The sequence below is a fragment of the Pyrgilauda ruficollis genome, unplaced genomic scaffold (assembly GCF_017590135.1).
Source record: "Pyrgilauda ruficollis isolate IOZ18807 unplaced genomic scaffold, ASM1759013v1 scaffold21, whole genome shotgun sequence".
NCBI lineage: Eukaryota > Metazoa > Chordata > Aves > Passeriformes > Passeridae > Pyrgilauda > Pyrgilauda ruficollis.
Window position 1 is genome coordinate 10908846 of NW_024520318.1, and position 17938 is coordinate 10926783.

Here is a 17938-nt window from a genome sequence, read left to right on the forward strand (position 1 = left end):
GGAGTTGACAAAAATGAGAAAATAGTGATTTCAGGTAATGCCAAGGCTGTAAATTTTCGGTTGCATTTCTCTTTATTTGAAGGTGATGAGAGAACAAGAGAGACCTTAGGGAATTTGGGACAAAACAGATCACTCCCATAAAAAATCCTTATTGAAACACCCCCAGTGTTGCAGGATGCTGCCAAGGAGTTGGATGGGCTAGTGTGAACCATGCTGAGTCCCAAGTCAGAGACCTGAGCTAGCTCTGAACAAACTGGTGCAGCTGTGTCACACAGCACAGCGTCACACAGAGCGTGGGGCTCAGCCATGGTAGCCTGGACATGCAAATGGCTTCTGCATGTCTTTCAGCAGTACTGATTCACTGATGGGTTATTCACATTCATCTGCTGTGGGACTGTGCCAGCCCCACAAGGAAGCTCCCTCAGCATGAGCACTGCTCTCCCTGGTGTGGACAAGTGGTGGCAGGGAGAGTTTGGTCAGCAGAGATGAGTGTGGGCAGTGACAGTAACTGGGCTTCTTTGGGTGCAAGTCATCAGCATGTGGTGAGCTAAGTGGAAAAACTGTGAAGTCTTCAAGAACAAATTCTGTGCCCAGAGCCATGATCAGACCATGATCAGACTGGGTAATGGTCAGTTAGACCAAATGAGAGTGAGCCTGATTGCACCCCAGTTCATGACAGCACAGAGGGGGGAGCAACACTGGGCAGCAGCACCTGTGACCCAGGCTGATCCGTCATTCACATCACAGCATCTTTGTGTGCTCATGTTCTTTGCAGCTCCTCCTGCTCTTGTCTTGCTGTATGTATTAATCATCTCTTCGTTGTGAGACTAATGAACCTATTACCAGAAATTCTGATGATGATTTGGGAAAATCAATTAAATAAAGAAAGACTGTTAGCACACTACCTTGGAAGGTCACTGGTAACAGAAGGAATTATTTTCCTCTTGTCAGTGGTATGGCTGGAAGCTGTTAATGTCATGCAGCACTGAGTGATGTGGAACTTGCCAAGTTTTATTCTAAGGGCTGGTGTCTGTATCAGAATCCTTGCCACTCCAGTGAACTTATGGGAAGGAGTGGAAAAGGAGGGAAAATATTTTTTTTTACAATATTTGCGTGATTGGTATTTTAGCAAATTCTCTGGTTTTTTATATGAACTGAAACACCAGCAGTGTGGCCTTGGGTGTTCAAACATTGGCTGTTCTCTGCCAATGTAAGTACAATCCAGGTATATTAGGCAGGTGACCTGTGGAGATAGGGATGTTTTCATGCTGCTGTACAAGGAACTGGTGAAATATCTGGAAATGGAAGTGCAGTAGTAGTAAGGCTCTAAAAATTATTTGAGTGCAGGCTGGCAGTGCTTGGGCAGTTCTGCAGGTCTAAGCAAGCAACTTGGACTGTCAGAGCAAACAGCCTCCCATGTTGTTTGTCACAAAGTGCCTGTGGAAGCCTTACCAGAGCACCCTGTGCGTGCCAGGGAGTGCTGCCCTGCGCTGCCTTTGAAGGTGCCACAGAGCCTTTGGCAGGAGAGCAGGAGATACTGCAGGAATGCCCCAGGGGCTGTCCTGCCAGCCTGGGGAAAGAAGGGACAAGGGAGCACCCGGATCAGAGTCGACTGAGCCGCTAAGTTCTCTGAGGCTACAGCTGAAGGACAACTTCCCTGGAACCTGGCAACTTGGCATCGTATTTGGATAGTCTGCTGGGCTTCCTGTACACCTGTGTATTCTCACTGAGCACCATGAAAGCGTTTTGGCAAGCACCACAGGTAAAAGTTCCCTCCTGTTACTAATATTCTTGTTCCTGCATTTTAATTTAATTTCCCCTATCATTCCTTCTATTTCCACTGCACATTTCCCCTTGAAAGCTAAGATTGCATGAACGGATGGATATTTTTTCTCCCCAAGTGCATGTAGCCTTTTCTGCTGTTTGAAGAAATGAACATTTGGGTTGAAGTGCACCTGCAATTCCCATTAATGTAGCAAAGTGAAAGCAGTCCTCTGGTGGAAGGAAATAAGCTCTGGACTCCCTTCCTCTGACAACGGATCTGGTGAGGAAAAGAAAAAGCCCCAGAAGATGGCAAAGAAATCTGCTTTCTATGCCTGGGCAGTTTGTAGGGTGTGTGGCTGCTGATGGAACCTGCATGCCATCAGGAGCTTTGCTCTGGACAGGAATACAGTGCAAGCACCCACAATTTGTTTAAGTGATTAAATTGTGCTGGTATCACCCAAAGATGTGTGACACAGAGGGATGAGCTGAAAACTTCTGCAAATGAAACTGTGTACGTGGGAGCTGTATAGGTTGTAGGAAGAGGAAAAATGAGGGGATGGGGTGAGGGGAGGAAGTGCCTTCTTGACTTAATTCTTCTGCTGAGGGGGAGGAGGTTAGCAAGCAACTTTTGCTGTGGTTGTTTATGTCCTGATCAGCCATGCAGGGCACTTTATATCTTACCATGCAGATGCATTTTAGGATTTCTGTTTGGATAGAAATGTGTTGCATACCAGTGAAGAAAGCTAAAACAGAGAGGAGGCACACAAAGAGGAACAATGGTAATTTTGTTGCTTAATAGTGCAATGCTGCGGTGTAATTCTGGTCCCCCAATCCAGTAAAAAAAAAGTTAAATTGTCACAGAATCTGTGCGTGAAGAGCAAGTGGAAAATAAAAGTTTTAAACAGTTTAAGTCCAATATTCCAGTCAATTATTCTTAGCAAAGTGATTCAAGTTATTTATTAAGAATGCGTTTTGTGAGGAAATAACTCCTCTCTTTTGTCCTGGTCTATCTGTTCTTTCCCAGTATACTTGGTTTTTGCCAGATAATTTGGACAGGCACAGATGCAGCGTCCTTCTACTTTGTTCATGTAAGCTGATCCTCGTTTCATGTTTGTGGCATGTCCAGATGATGGAGTATTTTCCTCCTTTCTGAAAGAAGGGACTGAAGTGCTGTGAAACTGCTGGTAAGGCTCACCAAATAAAGGTTTAACGTGGGTGAGGAATAAGACAAAGTCTCCAAATAAGACCATGGGTTCCAAGTGTTTTGCATGCTGTGTGCTGTTAGTGGATCAAGTCTTGGAAGGTTGCTGGGGACAGCAGGGGTGGAGGAAGGATGCTCATGCTCTGCCATGAAGTGTTTATCTGAGCTTTGCCTTCCAGCTGGGCTTCTCCTTCCTGCTCTCTTAACAAGATTGTGAAAACCCACCTGGTGTTTAGGTATCTTGCTGGCTCAGGTTGCTAAAGATAAAACCAGTGTGTAGGACAAGGTTTCTCTTATCCAAAAGGTGGATCTATTTTGCTTCAGGTACTGCAGGAGCTGACTCATGAGGAAAAGACGAAAGAGTTCAGAAAGGAGATGGCACCAAACTGATTACAAAGTGGCCACAGAGAGTCTTTTGCAAGAATTGCAGGAAATGGGAATCTTCAGGCCCTCCACCTATGCCATTTCATCTCTTGTTCTGAGAGCATGAAGGCTGTATGTGGCCCTTCAGTCCCTGGCAAGGCAGCTCATGTTGATGAGATTCTGTGGAGGAGCTTCAGCCCCAGTTTGTCCCAAACAATTATGTGATTGCTCCTTATTAGGACCTGTAATGTCCTTCTCCTGCTTTAGCCATTCCCTCAGACCTCTGCTGCTGACAATGCCTCAAGATTATTACGTAAAAGGACTTTGTTCTCAGCTCTTCTCCATGGTGAACGCCTGTGAGATCCCAAATTCTCTTTCAGCTCTCCCCTCTGTGTGCAGCTGGTAGGGAGTCCTGACTCTCTGCCAGCTGGAGCTGATCAACATCATTTGCCTCACACCTTATATCTTTTCCAAAGGAGGGGTCTTGCTCCTTTGTGCTGGCACATCAGCTGGGGACTGAGTGCAAGTGCATTGCACATCTCCATGGTGGGCAGCAGCCTCAAGAACCAGCTGCTGCAGCACTTACCCTCTTCTGTGCAGAATTCCAGACACACTTGCATGGTAGTCTTCTCTGCGTCAGGCACCCAGAGGATTTTACGTTGATGTAGGAAGGATGGGCAGGAAGATAACACAGTCTGTGAGTGATAGATATGATGCACATTTGTGTAGTTTGAATTTCAGCATCTCAGCATTTCATCTGAAAATAGGCAGAAGGAGCAGAGGAGGCTGCAGCATGGGAAGGAAAAAAATTCAGAACAGAATTTCAGCCTGCAAGATAGCTGGATCCAAACTGTGGTTTTCCTTTCCTATTTCTTTCTTTAGAATAGGAAATGAATCCCATATTCCAAACTATATTCCTCATATAAACCAGGAGTTGCAGTTAAAGCTGAAAGGGGGAAAACAGGAGCAAACCTGGGCCTTCAAAGTTCAATGGGAATTGGGGCTAGTGAGTGCAGGCTGTTAAAGGCAGCATTCCTGGTATCTCAAATTGCTGCTCACTGTTGCATTGGCTCTCAGTTGCAGGGACTGATGCAGCAATGCAGTCTGGGCTTGCAGTTTCTAGATCAGGGCAATTGCAGACCGCAGCAAGCCAGAATGGAGGATCTGAAAGGAGAACAGGGAAAACGAAAATTGAGAATGAAAAAACAAATCACACAGTCCAACTGCCAAATGTTCCCAGGCTGCAATTGTCTTTGGCACCCCTCCACCCCCCAAGGTCTCCAATGGTTCTCGGGCCTCCACCACGAGAAAATCAATGGTTTAAAAATACAACAATTAAAGAAAATCTTGATGTCATTTGGGTTTGGGAGTATTTGGACATTAGAGTTGTGTGAGTGTGTTTGCTCATGTACACCCTGCTTTGCTGAAGCCTGAGCTATGCAAGGACCCTGGGGGAGAGGGAGGATGTGCCCACCTGTTCTCATTCTGAGAATCCTATTGTTATCCTATTTCAATTATAAAATTGATCTTAGCTCATAAATTTTTTTACTTTTACCCTTGGAAGCTTCTTATTCCCCTGCTGGGGTCAGGGACTGAGTGACTGTTGTGCTTTATTCCTGACTGGGTTAAACCATGACAGCAATGAGTAAAGTGAACACACAGTAGCAACCTGGGCTCAGAATAAAGATACAGACCTGCATGTGCTTTAAAAAAAGGATAGATTTTTCCTTCAGAAATGTGGGTCTAAAGGTTAGAAAATCCTGCTTACACTGTTGTAGACTATTGCATCATTTCAGACTGGTGTCCTGCTGGCCAGCAGCAGTTAGGTTCTTTACTTGCGCTCTGGATTAAGTCCCAGAGGTGGTATTTTATTAACGAGTAAATTGCAACTCAAGTCCAATTTATGACAGAATACTTGATCTAGAGGATACTGAAAGAAAACTAAAGAAGTGAGCCTTCAAGAAACTTCAGTATAAAATATTGCTTCTCTGCAGATTGGTCTACAGATTTATGTACAGTGATGCCAGACTGCACTCACGTACACTGACTGTTCATCAGGGATGGATGCTGTATACCAGCTGTTGGTACCCAACATGCAATTTTTAAAAATTTTTAAGGCCCTAAAAAGTTATTAAAATGACCTCACTAATTACAAAGGAATTGTATGAAGAGCAACTAAAATGTCAGTTAGATATTTGCTATATCATATGCCAAGCCACATAGCTTTGCTTAATGAAATCAGTTTCCAGTAGAGTTCATAACATCATCAGTGACCTAAGCAGTGCGCCTGACAGCTTGCCTGCCATCTCGAGCTGTAAATCTGGGTAACTAATGGTATATTGGAGAAGAAAAGGTCAATAAATGCAGAAATGTGGAGAATCTAATCTTTCCCTGGCACTTGTTATTCCTCCCTTCTCGCTCTCCTTTCATTCTATAATCTGTCACATTAAACTAGTCATGCTTGGCCAGAGCCTGATCGGACAAGTTCCTGATAAAGCTGCCTCTGTTCTTGCCACACATCATCAGATGGACTGCAGCCCTGGAAACCTCTCTTCTGGAAATGCAGTTTAAGAAGGAGCCATAAATGTATGTAAATGTATTAAATCTGAGGAAGAGAAGGGGGAGATTACAGAAGTCACTCATCTCTTCATGCACAATAAAAAAGGTTTCATGAGCTTGGTTTTGCTCTGAATAAAACTGCTGCTGTTGAGAACAGAAATGTCTTAGGCTTCTGAACAGCAGAGCTGGTAGTCTTTCTGTCTGCCAGCACATTTTTTCCCTGCTTTGCCCAGTCCAGAAAGAAATGACTCAGTAAAAAGGACTTCCTTCCTCTCTCTTCGGTAATTATTCCACAGCATATTAGGTCTCCCCATTAGGAAATATTTCCAGCATGGTTTTTCCTGCTCTTACTTTTAAAGCATATTCTATGACTACAAATTATCCTAAACAGTGCCCTTCCATCATTAGGTTTCCATTTCTCCTGTGCTGCTCTGTGGTTATCACATGTCCTGTAGCATTTCACTGGTGTTTGGTGTTTGTTTCACTAGCTGGGCTGCAGATGTTTAATTTATTTAACCTTTCCCTGTATGCCAAGCACAGGACTGGCACCAAGACATTTTTACGCCATTAAACAAGGGAGGTGCCTGCTAAATGTAATGATTTTCTTCTGGTGCTTTCTTGGTAGAAGTTGTGCTAGAGAACAAGGGCAGCTTCTATTCTAAACTACGTGGAAAAGGTGCAACTGCTGAAGAAGAATTACTTATAAACAGCCTATATATAGAAGTACATAAATTTAGCATCCAGCCATGATTTAAGTCCACAGGGGAAGCAGTTACATTTAATTGGCATTGGCCTTTCAAACAAAGACATTGCATATATGTGTGCACAAGAAATTCCAACCAAATGGAGGAACAAATATTAGGTTTACTAGGATTCTGAATTTTTACTGCAAAGGATATCTCTAAAACCACTAGAGTCTTTTAGGCTGCGGGAAACATTGCAAATGTCACCACACTATGTCTGGATGCATAATATGTATTTATTTTCATGTGTCTGTATATTTGAGTTTCTTTAAATTTTAAGATTTTCTCTGAATTTCTTTAGCTCACTTCATGAGCAGTTATATAATTGCTGTATTTTGTATTACCCTAAATTGTTGATATGTGCTACCTACTTTAACTCAAAATATTTTTTAAAATTAAAGGTAGGGCAGATAACTCTGTCTATTATTTAACTTGTAAACATTTATCATTTCCCTTCCTTTGGTTGCTTATTGAATTTCCTAAACTTTAAGTCTTTGTGTTGAAATTTGCCATGCCAGCTCTGTCTATTGAACAAAATATGGGGTGTGTGTGCATGCAAATGATCATTTTTAAGTGATTTTTAGGTTTTTCTGAGAACACGGCAACAGGAAAATGTGATATAAAAGTGCAAGAACAGTCATACCAGGTCAGCCCAGGCATCTGTCTCGCTCAGGATACTCACTCTGACAGTGCCAATCCTGCAAGCACATTTGTCACTTCCTTCAAGCATTCTCCCAGCCTCCAGCAATTTGTGGCTGGGGGATTTTAGAACCAGACACAATATTTTGTGCTTAATAGTCCTTGAGGGATATTCCTTTGGTGACTTTGTTTTTGAATCTGTGTAAGCTTTTGGCACCTAGAACGTAATTTGGTGAGGAGTTCCACTGTTAAAATACACTCTGGTTAAAAAGAGGTCCTTTCTGGTTTTTAAGCATATTTTCTGTCATTTTCAATTCGAGATCCCAAGCTGTTACATTGGAACCAATCATTTTGAGAGCCAGCCCTGCCAAACCCCCTCTTGGTGCTCATTTTGGATCAGGAACAGTCAGCTCAAAGCCCTGTGCTATGCAGACAAAGTGGAAGGATTTAGGGTTGTTTCTTCCTGTGTGCATCACTTCACATTTATTGACACCCAATGTCATCTGTCCATTTTCTGGGCCAGACAAACCATCTTGTCACCTTCACCCAAAGTTTTCTATAATCATTCCTTAATACTCTGGAATACCTAATTATTGGTAGCAAACTCTCTTCTAACTGTTTTCTGTCTTTTCTAGATCATTGCACAAAGTTTGTTTTTTCTCAAGTTAAAAATACCAAAAGAGGGGTTTTTTTGAGCAGCTTTAGCCACTTCAGCTGATAAAAAAGAGGAAGGTGGGAGTCAGGACTGTCAGGAATATGCATATTGCTATGCCCATGAGCATCCCAAAATTTCATGAGTCATGTAAAAGGGAATGCTGCAGATTCTTGACAGCAATGATTAAGGAAAACTGCATATTTTCTGCTTCAGTGAAAGATAAGTACCTTTTATTTATGTGACTTTAAAGGGCTGACTTGACATACCAAAGGCCAATAGATTCTGGTTAAAAATTAAATAGCAGACCAGAGCTGATTGAAATTGAGAGTGACACTTGCTTAGAAATCAGGAGGATGTTGTATCAAATGTAAAAATAGTGTTTCTGTGTTGACAATGAATAGGAACTAGTCCAGGAAAAAGTTAAATGAACCTTCAACTGTACATGCTTGAGTAAATATTTTCAGTGGGGACACATATTTTGAAATTGAAAACCATACCTAAAGCCTTTGCTGGACTCTTTGAGGAGTTGTATAGCTGTCTGAAAATACTGAATTTGTGTGAATTGTTTGAAATGTAAAACAAATTTGAAAATAACTTTTTTATCAAGGGGCTTCTGACTGATCGTTAGTTCTTTGGTTTTCATGCATCTCTCTAGATTCCCTGTGAGCTGCAAACTTTGAGAGTCTTCTCAGGAGTCTGGTTTGGTCCCCATGGAAGTTAAAAAGTGGCAAAGTTCACCAAAACAGTATCAACAGGATTTTATTTTTTTCCTTCAAAAGGAAGTTTCTTAATCTCCTCCATTCCTTCCCCCTGTTCCTCTCCAGGAGATCCATTCCACACAGACCATGGAATTTTGGCCTCCCATTTATAAGTGGAAGAAAAGCAAATTTCAGAATGTTGCAACTTCCCACAGATCAGAAATTCCGTTTTCCAGTAAGTTCTTCATGAAAGTGTCTGAGTGGCTTCTGTGGCTTCCTCATGTCAGGCAGATGTAGGAATACCTGACTGGGGCAGAAGGAATTGCAAGGTAACAAACCCAGCACCCTGTGCCCTTGCAGTGACACTGGGACTCCCAAGCCTCCTGTTCTCCAATCCTCTCTGAAATCTGTTCCAGAGCAGAGGCTCCTCTGCTGAGTCACTTTAACCTCTCCAGCTCCAAAGGAACTGAATATCTTTGTTAGAGATGGGATGCTCAGAAGTTCTGAGCAGGGCAGCTGCCACCTCTTAGCAGCTTTCTCAGGGACTTTTCAGTGCCAGTCAGAGGGAATTTTGATGTGTGCCAGGAGGCATTGCTCCTTCTTCACGTGATAGTCTTTCCCCAGCATAAAAGAAAAGAAATAACAGAAGCAGGAGATTGCATTAGTCAGTAGAAAAGGAATTAAAATAGCTCCAGTGTCTCCCTTTACATTGTCCCTTCTGATTATATATTGCCTTCCAGTGTATTATTTCTGCTGTCCACTCTCCAGATTTCTCTGTTAATTTTCTTGTGGGAATATGACAGAGTAACATTTCACTGAAATGCAGTAGAAACAGAGAGGAGGGGAGGCAGGAAGCTCATTTTATGTATAAAAAAGGTAGAATTTAAATCATCTAGGAAATGTGTCTGGGCAAGGCAGGGGCAGGGAGGGTGAGGGAGATCCTGAAGGAGTTCTGCTCCTCTGCTGCCACATCCTTTCCACACCAGCTGTGACTCTGCATGTGCAGAATTTGAGTGTAGGTGGGACACTGCTCCTCATTCTCCAAAGTACATCTCCTGTAGTCATTTCCATGAGTAGGAGAACATGTAAAAAGCTACAGTTTCACTGTTTCTGATCTGTTTGTTTTCCACAGAAGAAGGCAGTTAAAGTTCACACTTACACAGATGACAAAGGCACCAGAGCAAATTTTAAAGCACTTTCTTTCACAAGTGAAAATGATTGGCCTTTTCTGTGCTGGAAAATAATAATTAAAGGAGGTTGAGCTGGTCTGATTTGTTTGCAGTCCCCTTAGTCTATGATAAAATCCATCAAAAATTGTTCTTACAGAAGTTGAGCAGTGAGGAAAGAATTATGAAATACTGACTAATGGAGAAAAATAGAAATAAAATTATTTCCAGTGTGTCTTAAGGAACAACAGCAGATACCTTAAGGCTCCCTGGATTTTCTACCTTGCACTTAGAGAACGTAAATATTTTGATCTTCATGAGCATCTTTGTGGAAGACTTACCAGCAGTGGTTGAAGGCTCTTGCAGTTATAGAAGGGAAAAGGAAATCAATTCCCCACAGCAGCAACTTCATGAGCATTTAGTCTGACCTTAAAAATGTTCATGGAGCAGAGATAAAGACAAAACCAAGGAAATTAGTCAGATTCCCAGAGAGAGGATGTGAGGGGTGGTGGGATGAAGGTATGTGCCTTTCAGAGCCTTGAAGTGAGGGTCAGAAGAGATTCTTTGGAGATGCCTTTCAGATCCCTGCCTGGCACTGCAAACACTGTCTGTGATACCCCACAACCTGCCTGGCTGCACTCCTAACAGAGCTGCCTCAGAGCTGTCCCTGACGAGATGATGTTGGAAAGGGAGACAGAAAATGGTTGTTTCCATCTATTCTAGTGCAGATTATCTGTGGAAAATACCACTGCTCTAAGGCAGAAGCTGCTTTATATGGCTCAGTTCAGGTTTCAGTCTGCTTTGATCCAAGGCTAACTCCTTGAATTTCAGAAGTTTTTGTTTTTCTAATTGACACCAGTACAAAGAGAAGGAAATCAAGTGATAAAAATCTCTTTCAGTAAGTGATCCTGGAGCTGTCTTTGCCATTAAAGTCTCTCTTCGCAGCAGGGTCTTAAGCAAGTTCAAGGCAGGCATGTCTGGAACAGGCACAAGAAGTGCCTTCCTGGACCACTGCCTTAAAATAACTCCACCAAGGGACACTTGTGCAGTGATATTTTGGAAATGTGCACCACGTTATTAGAAAATTCAACTGTGAATACCAGGCACTCTGCTGAGGTTCCTGGGATGTCAGCCCAGGATCTCCGCAGCCTTCTCATCTCAGCATAGCTCAGAGAGGTGGTTTTTAAACCAAAGTATTTGTGCAAAATAATAGATATTGTGACATGGGAAGCCTCATAAATTGAAAAATGTCAGTTGGTTTTGCAGAGGTTGCTTACTCATTTTCACCTCATAAAGATTTCAGAAGGGATTCTAGCACTTTGTTAAACTGCTGCAGTGAAGTCTTCCATGTTTATTCATGCACACCTAGTGAACTCCCTGAAGTAGCCAAAGGCTCTGCTTTCATCAGCACACAGCTGCTGGCTTCTCTCGCTTTCCTTGTGCTGGATTAATGTTCTCAAATGTGAGCAAAGTGTGTACATTAAATTATTAAATTCAGGTGTTCGTTCCCAGAGGAGATGTGAGCACCCAGCTCTCCAGCCCAGGTGTCTTGCCCTCCTTTGTGTATCCTTACTTTTGCCGCTGCAGCCAAGGCTGTTTTCTATTTGGAGTTATTGGCTTGATTTCAGCCTCTGTCCCCTGGGCATCCTCCCTGTCACACTCAGCACACGAGGGTCTAGCACTCTGCTCAGGATCTCACAGGGCAGGATCCCAGCCTGACAGAGGCTGGCTCAGCTCCAGCCAAGTTTGTTGCCCAAAATCTCTGCTGTTGGCAAGTTTAGTTGATTTAAAGTCGTTGTGAATATCTCTGCAGCTCTGTACAGAATTGTTTCCCCTTTCAGGACATGTGCCCCATGGAAAGCTGCTTAAGCTGGTGGAGCAAAGTAGTGTTTTCTCTGTTTTCAGCTGGTCTCAGAGGCCTCCAATCCTCCTGAGCCACATTTTCATTGCAGTTACACCAAAGTAACTGCTACTGAGGACAGAGGGGCTACAACACCAAAATAACACTGGGAGATACAAGAAACCTTACACTTATTTTGCTAGTTTATTCTTCACCCTGTGCTTGTGTCCTTGTGTGTCCCTCACCCTGTCCAGCAGGATCTCCTCAGCGTTCCTGCCCCAAGCCTTCCCTGGCAGGGTTTGCTCTGCAGTCACCCCCAGGGGCACTCAGGGTACCCCTCCTGAGCACCTCCAAATGTGTTTTTAAGGTAATTTCAGTGGGTTAAGCTTTCCCCCAGTGCAAGTCAGCAGGAGCCAGCAAAGTGAGCACTTTGGGGCCAGTGACAGGGAGAGAAGTGCCAGGGTGAAGCTGCAGTGCAGAAGGTTTGTGCATGGGTGTTAGGGGCTGTGCTCCTGGCAGAGCCAGGCTAGCTTACCTGTCTGGACATCATCTCCTGCATTTGTGTGCGTTTTCTGCTTCATTATTTTTGTTGAGCCATATACCTCCCTCATCTGGAATATCTCCATTGATTTTCGTGAATTTCTCAGGATTTTCATCCCTTCTAAAGAACATTTAGTTCATTGCTCACAGTACTGACTCTACCTCAGTCCTGCAACAACTGTGGCAGATGGGCCAAAGGCAAAGTGGGGTAGGGAACAATATCCTCCATTGGAAACACTGGGGGCAGATTTTGCAATCCTCTTTGTGCAAATTTGACCCAATCAGTGTGTGAGCTGCCCAGAAAAAGTATCTAAACAAAGCTGGTATCGAGTGGGTGTACAAAATGAGTGGGACTTCCATTTCACTGGGGCCAAGGGGAGGCATTGAACAGCATGAAAGGAGAAATATAATGTAGAGATGTGTGTGGGCATTTAGCTGCATGAAGAACAAGGGAAAATAAAGCCCTGTACAGAATTATGCTGTTGGTGGATCGAGCTGCTGGTATTTTGGTGAATTATTGTTGCTATTACAGCCATCTGGAGCATGTAAAAGGGATGAAACTTGTCTTTTTTTTTTTTAAAAAAAAAGCACTTAGGAGAATTTTCTCAGTCTCCAGCTCTTTGGAGGGCAGTACCCCAAGCAGTTCTTGTTGTTCACTGAGGGAGGGGAAGGGGCAAGTGACCTGCACTGTTTCTGCTGGGGACTCCTGGAGTGCAGTGCTGTTTCCACTCCAGAAAGCTGCAGTGCTGCCTGGGTGCCAGTGCTCCGTGTGTACATCGGTCCTGCCAGCCCTGGAATCCATCTCTGCCCCCAGATGTGATGCTCATCCTTCTGTGTGCTGAGGACTGGCTGTGTGTGGCAGGTAAGGAACATTCCCTCTCTCCCCTGCCTCCAGAGTGGGTGTGACTTTGCTGCCCTGGTGGAAGGGATGTGTTAATGGCTCTGTATGGAGAAGGATGATTTTTCCTGGCAGCACTTTTAGGTTTGCTTCCAGACTATGTACAGTTATCATTTATGTGCCTTTAAATTCTTTCCTTGACTCAGAAGAGGTCAGTGCATAGAAAGAGAATTTGGATTATTAGGCTGCTGGCACTGACCTGCATTTTCCACTGTGTGTGCTTGGAATACAGTTTGGTGCCTCTCCTCATTTGTTTCCTTTTCCCCTTCCCCTCTTTCTGCTCCCACTCAACAAGATTTTTCTTTAATGATAAATAATGAAAATCTCTTTAATGATAATATAATGATAATCTCTCTTTGGATTTCTCTTTAAATGATAAATATTTTAAAATTTAAAGTGATCCATTAAATCACTTCTTTAATTTCTCTGGTAATCTTTAAGTTTACATATTTGATCTCTTGAAATGTGAAGAGCCCAGTGAAATGACTGAGGCATATCAGTTCTTCAGTCCTCAGTGTGCTCAGGAGACACCACATTTGTGTCCTTGCTACTGGAACAGGAGCTTTGTGATGTGGGATCTGATCCTGTAAGGTGCTATCCTGTCAGTCTGGGCTGGTCAGTTTGCAGATGGGGAAGCTGCTGGTGGGTCTCTGGGAAAGGGGAACTCCTGGCCTTGCAGATTTGAACCACTGTTAATGTCATAATAAAGGCCACCTTGGTCTATGTGATATTTCTGCTACTTGGAATCAATGTTTTTCAGAAAGTAGTTTTATTTTAGGTGGGAAAGTTATTTTTTGTTATGAAGATAGCTGGAACTAGGGATTCTCTGTGGTGCAATCCATCAGCATGCTCAGCTCACAACTGAAAAGCTGAGGTTTGAGCCCATGCATAGATGGGTTTTCCCTTTCCTCTGCCCTTGTCAGGAAGGTTGGAATTAGATCACCTTTAAGGCCCAGTTCAACCCAACCCACTCTATGATAGGGAGCTGCAGGGTTTTGTCCACACAAGGCTGTCTGTTGTGAAGTGGGATCTGTGTTTCTGAGGGCAGTTCCCAGTGCAGAGGAGAAAAGGAGCTGCCTCTGTAGCCCCACAGTGAACTCAGGCCTTGGGACTGGGGAGACAGTGGATATATTGCCACATGGAATGGCCAGGGATGCCTGTGATGGGATGATAATAAGTTGTGGTTCCTAGGAACCAGTCCTATTTCAGAGCACACAACAGAAATAATACTGCTTCTGCTGCTGTTTTGCTCTAAAAGAGATATTAATGTAAAAAATAGAGTAATTTAGAAATAACTGTCTTCTCCCAGCTGGCAGCTGTGGCAGCAAAAGCCCCATAACAGAGCCATTCCCTGAGCCAAGGTTATTTCTAAACCACTTTAAGTTCGTGGAAAACAATTTGCAAAATTTTGAGTGGTTTGGGAATAAGAAATGTCATTTTACAAATCATTGTCTGCTGCAGGAAAAGCAATTGTCATGGACATAAAAAACACAATATGGGTGTTTTTAGTGTGTGAAGTCACGTGACAAATCAGAGGGCTACCAAAGAACTTAATTTAAACTGTCAAACATCTTCTGCTCAGCCTGCATGGTGATTATCCTCTCAGTTTACACGGATCTTTGGACTCCTGTGGTGCTTTAGTAACATCACTGGCATTTTGTCACCCCCTGGCATTTTGGTAAGGTGAGGAGCAGTGAATTCTCACAGCACCTCCAGTCATCAGTCACTGTCAGCCCTGGGCTGAGGTTTCTCCTCCCCAACCGTGAGCTCAGACAGATCTTTCTGACACTGCTTCCCACGGCCCCGACAACAAGCTGGAGAGGCTCTGGGTGATGGCCTGGCTGCCCAGGGGCTTCAGAGCCTGGGCAGGAGCAGGAGGAGGGAGAGGCTTCAGTTCATTACCCCTGGCTGCTCCTCAGGGTGACACTGCTCGTGCTGAGTTATTCGTGTGGCAGGAGATGGAGGGGACAGGGGAATCCCCTTTGCTTCCAGGAGCTTACAGCACCAGGTGGAAAAAAGAGAAGGAAGAAGGGTAGGATTGAGGAGCCTCAGACAGTGACTGTGTGTGATAAATGCCTTAAAGAAAAGGGGTCTGACTTTTTCTCCATTCAAGCTTTGGCCCTGTTAGTACAGGTGTCAGTCACAGTGCCACTGCTGGCTCCGTGTAGTGGCAGCATTCTCTGTGTCAGGGCACTGACTTGAGAGCAGTTATCCACTGCTAACGCCCCTGAATAGAAGCCAGTCTCTTGTCTGGGCTGGGAAGAACCAGGGATGGCTGGTGGCTGGCTGGTTTTTCTCCCTGTTGGTTGTTTATTTGGTCTACTGAGAACTCAACTCATCTCTCCACGATTCAGGCACTCCCTGCTGCTGGGAGCATTGGAGCTCTCTGAGCATTTGGTATGAGCAGGACTGGCACCAGTGGCATTGCTGTGTGCCCAGGAATGTCTGTGTGCAGCCACACATGGCACCTCCCAGGGCAGGGGTTCTGCCCCACGGGATGAGCAGACATGATGATTTTATTATCTGTTATTTTATTGCAGATTTTGCAAAAAAGATCAGCCACTTCTTCTGCGTTTACTTTAAGCACATCTAATGTTCAAAGCTTCCATACTCTCCCAATGCCATTTTTTTCTCAAAGACAACCAGGCTTTGCTGTGGCAAGGCTGGCCTGTGGCGAGTGCAGATGCTTCAGATCCCAGAAGGATCCTCCAATGGTGCAACATCCCAGCTTTTGTTACATGATTTAGTTCAGTACCCAGCTCCAGATCCTCTCTGACTGGTCACTGCAGTTGTGTGCTTGGGGGCAATGTGCTTGATTTGGGGCTCTGAGACAGGGATTGGGGTGCTAAGTCAGCATTATTTGTTTCATCTCACTCCTCTGGTTAGTTAGTTCCAAATGTATTTTGGATACCTAATAATTCCAAAAGAGATTTCTAGAAGAACATCAGGAAAACCGTCCCCAGTATATAAATGACTGTGTTGATGAGACTGAGCTCCTGTGGCTGAGATTGCCAATCATTTTCAGATGCTGTCAGCATCTTTTTTTTTGTGCTTTGTCTCTGTCCTCCCGTGACCATTGCTTAGAGAGCTGTGTATATACTCAAAGGAATTGCTTTGGGAGCAGGGCTCAAATATCAAAGTGGAAAAAAAGCATTCAGTCTTAAAAGCTGACCATAAAGCCCAGCACATCATTTTCAGGAGCAGAATATTATTGTTACTCTGCTGACAAACTTCTTTTGAGGGCAGCAGCACGGTCCAGCACCATTTCAGATTTGTCTCGAAGCCGCACGCAACCAAAATAAATATACGGTTACATAAGGAACTATATTATATCCCTGCTGCATGGCTCCAAGTGTAATTGTAAAGTAAGCACAAATGCAGTGTGCCTGCCTTTGTGGAGGTAGAGGGCAAACCTCCTTCCACACACAATTCCATGGATTCACACCTGGGATTAATGAGGCAAGCAATGCAAGGGAGGTGGGTTTGTCCCCTCTTCTAAGATCCTTGTGGCAGATGTGGAGGCTTCCTCTGGAGAAGACAAGGGACAGGTAGGGAGAGGCACCAAACAGGCTCCAGAGAGCAGCCACGTTGCAGGGAGGGCAGCGTGTGGCTTTGGGACAGCGCCCAGCCTGGTGTGAGTAACTGAAGCCCGGAGGATTACGTGGCTCACATGAATCCCTGGTGATTTATGCAGCTGGCTAATGTGCCAGCAGCAATGCCTGGAGCTCCAGGGACTGGCTGCTGCGTGGCACGAGCCTGCTTCCTGCTGTGTGTGAGCAGGGGAAGAGTTATGCTGAGGAGCTGTGACAAACCTGCCCTTCTAGAGCTGGGCTTTGACATTTGGCAGGGGATCATAGTTCTTCTTTGCTCCTGAAGTTAGTGTGAAAATATATGAATCATTGATTATTTTCAAAGGGCTTGGGCACTATAACTTTGAATGAGATAGAAAAACCCATGAAGGAGCCCAGAGATCCTTGTGGAAGACAAACCTTGGCCTGCAGAGAGGAAAGGTCTGACTGTGTGGCTGGCACAGTGCAGAGGTGGACAAGGAAACGCAGCATGGATAAGCAGGCAGGGTTAGGACCTTGAGATTTCTGAAGCTGTCAGTCTCTCAGTTTTAATCAAGCGCGAATTGTTCAGTTCCATGCAGAAGGAACTGGATAATGTTCACTGTCCTGCTGCTCAGGTGCCTCAGATTGTGTTTAGTTAATGTTTTCTTGAGGTGCTTATGCACACACATATACTACACCACAAGTCTAGAGACTGGGACAGTAAACTGAGCACTGTATAATATCCTATAGGCAAGGGCTGTAGTCCTGTTCAGAACATTATGACATGAACAATGCCCTTTCATTTTACCAGGTTTTTTTATCCTCTCTGGCTGTTGTATTCTAGAAAAAAAAAAGTGAGAGAGAAGCCCCAGTTTTAATCCTGCAGAGAGTACAGGGCAGTGAACATGCTATAAAAGCCCACATGGAAGTGAATGTTGGCAATATGAGGAGCCACACATTAAAGGAGGATGATAAGATATTTACCTGTGAAGGACAAATGAAATAACACCTACATCACATAAACAAAGTTTGAAATTGCTTTACAAAAGAGATCAGTGTTATCAACACTGTGGAGAGCAAGGCCCAGGGAGCTGAGTCCAAGGCCAGCTAGTCAAGGCAGAAGTGAAGCTGAGAGTAACCCCATGCACCTACACAGGCTGAGGACTGAATTTCTGGATAACAGCTTTTAGAGAAGACCTGGGGGTCCTGGTGGGTGCACTGACCATGGGGCAGCAGTGACCTTGCAGCAAAGAAGGCCAGCAGCAGCCTGGGCTGGCTGAGTGTGTGCACACCTGCGTGCTGGGCTCCCAGGGCAAGAGAG

The 17938-nt window shown here is 44.3% G+C and overlaps 1 protein-coding gene across 2 annotated transcripts in view; it reads left to right on the top strand.

Annotated features, from left to right (window-relative positions):
* Positions 1 to 1585: 1585 nt before the first annotated feature.
* OSTN (osteocrin) overlaps positions 1586 to 17938 on the top strand; it is a 38501-nt gene continuing 22148 nt past the window's right edge. The window contains exon 1 of one of the 2 annotated variants that reach the window (XM_041467853.1): positions 1586 to 1762. In XM_041467853.1, coding sequence (XP_041323787.1) covers positions 1736 to 1762 — 27 coding nt within the window. In that variant the 5' untranslated portion in view covers positions 1586 to 1735. Of the gene's footprint in view, positions 1763 to 12924; positions 13031 to 17938 lie in introns of those variants that run through there. The other variant, XM_041467855.1, reaches the window with a different exon arrangement.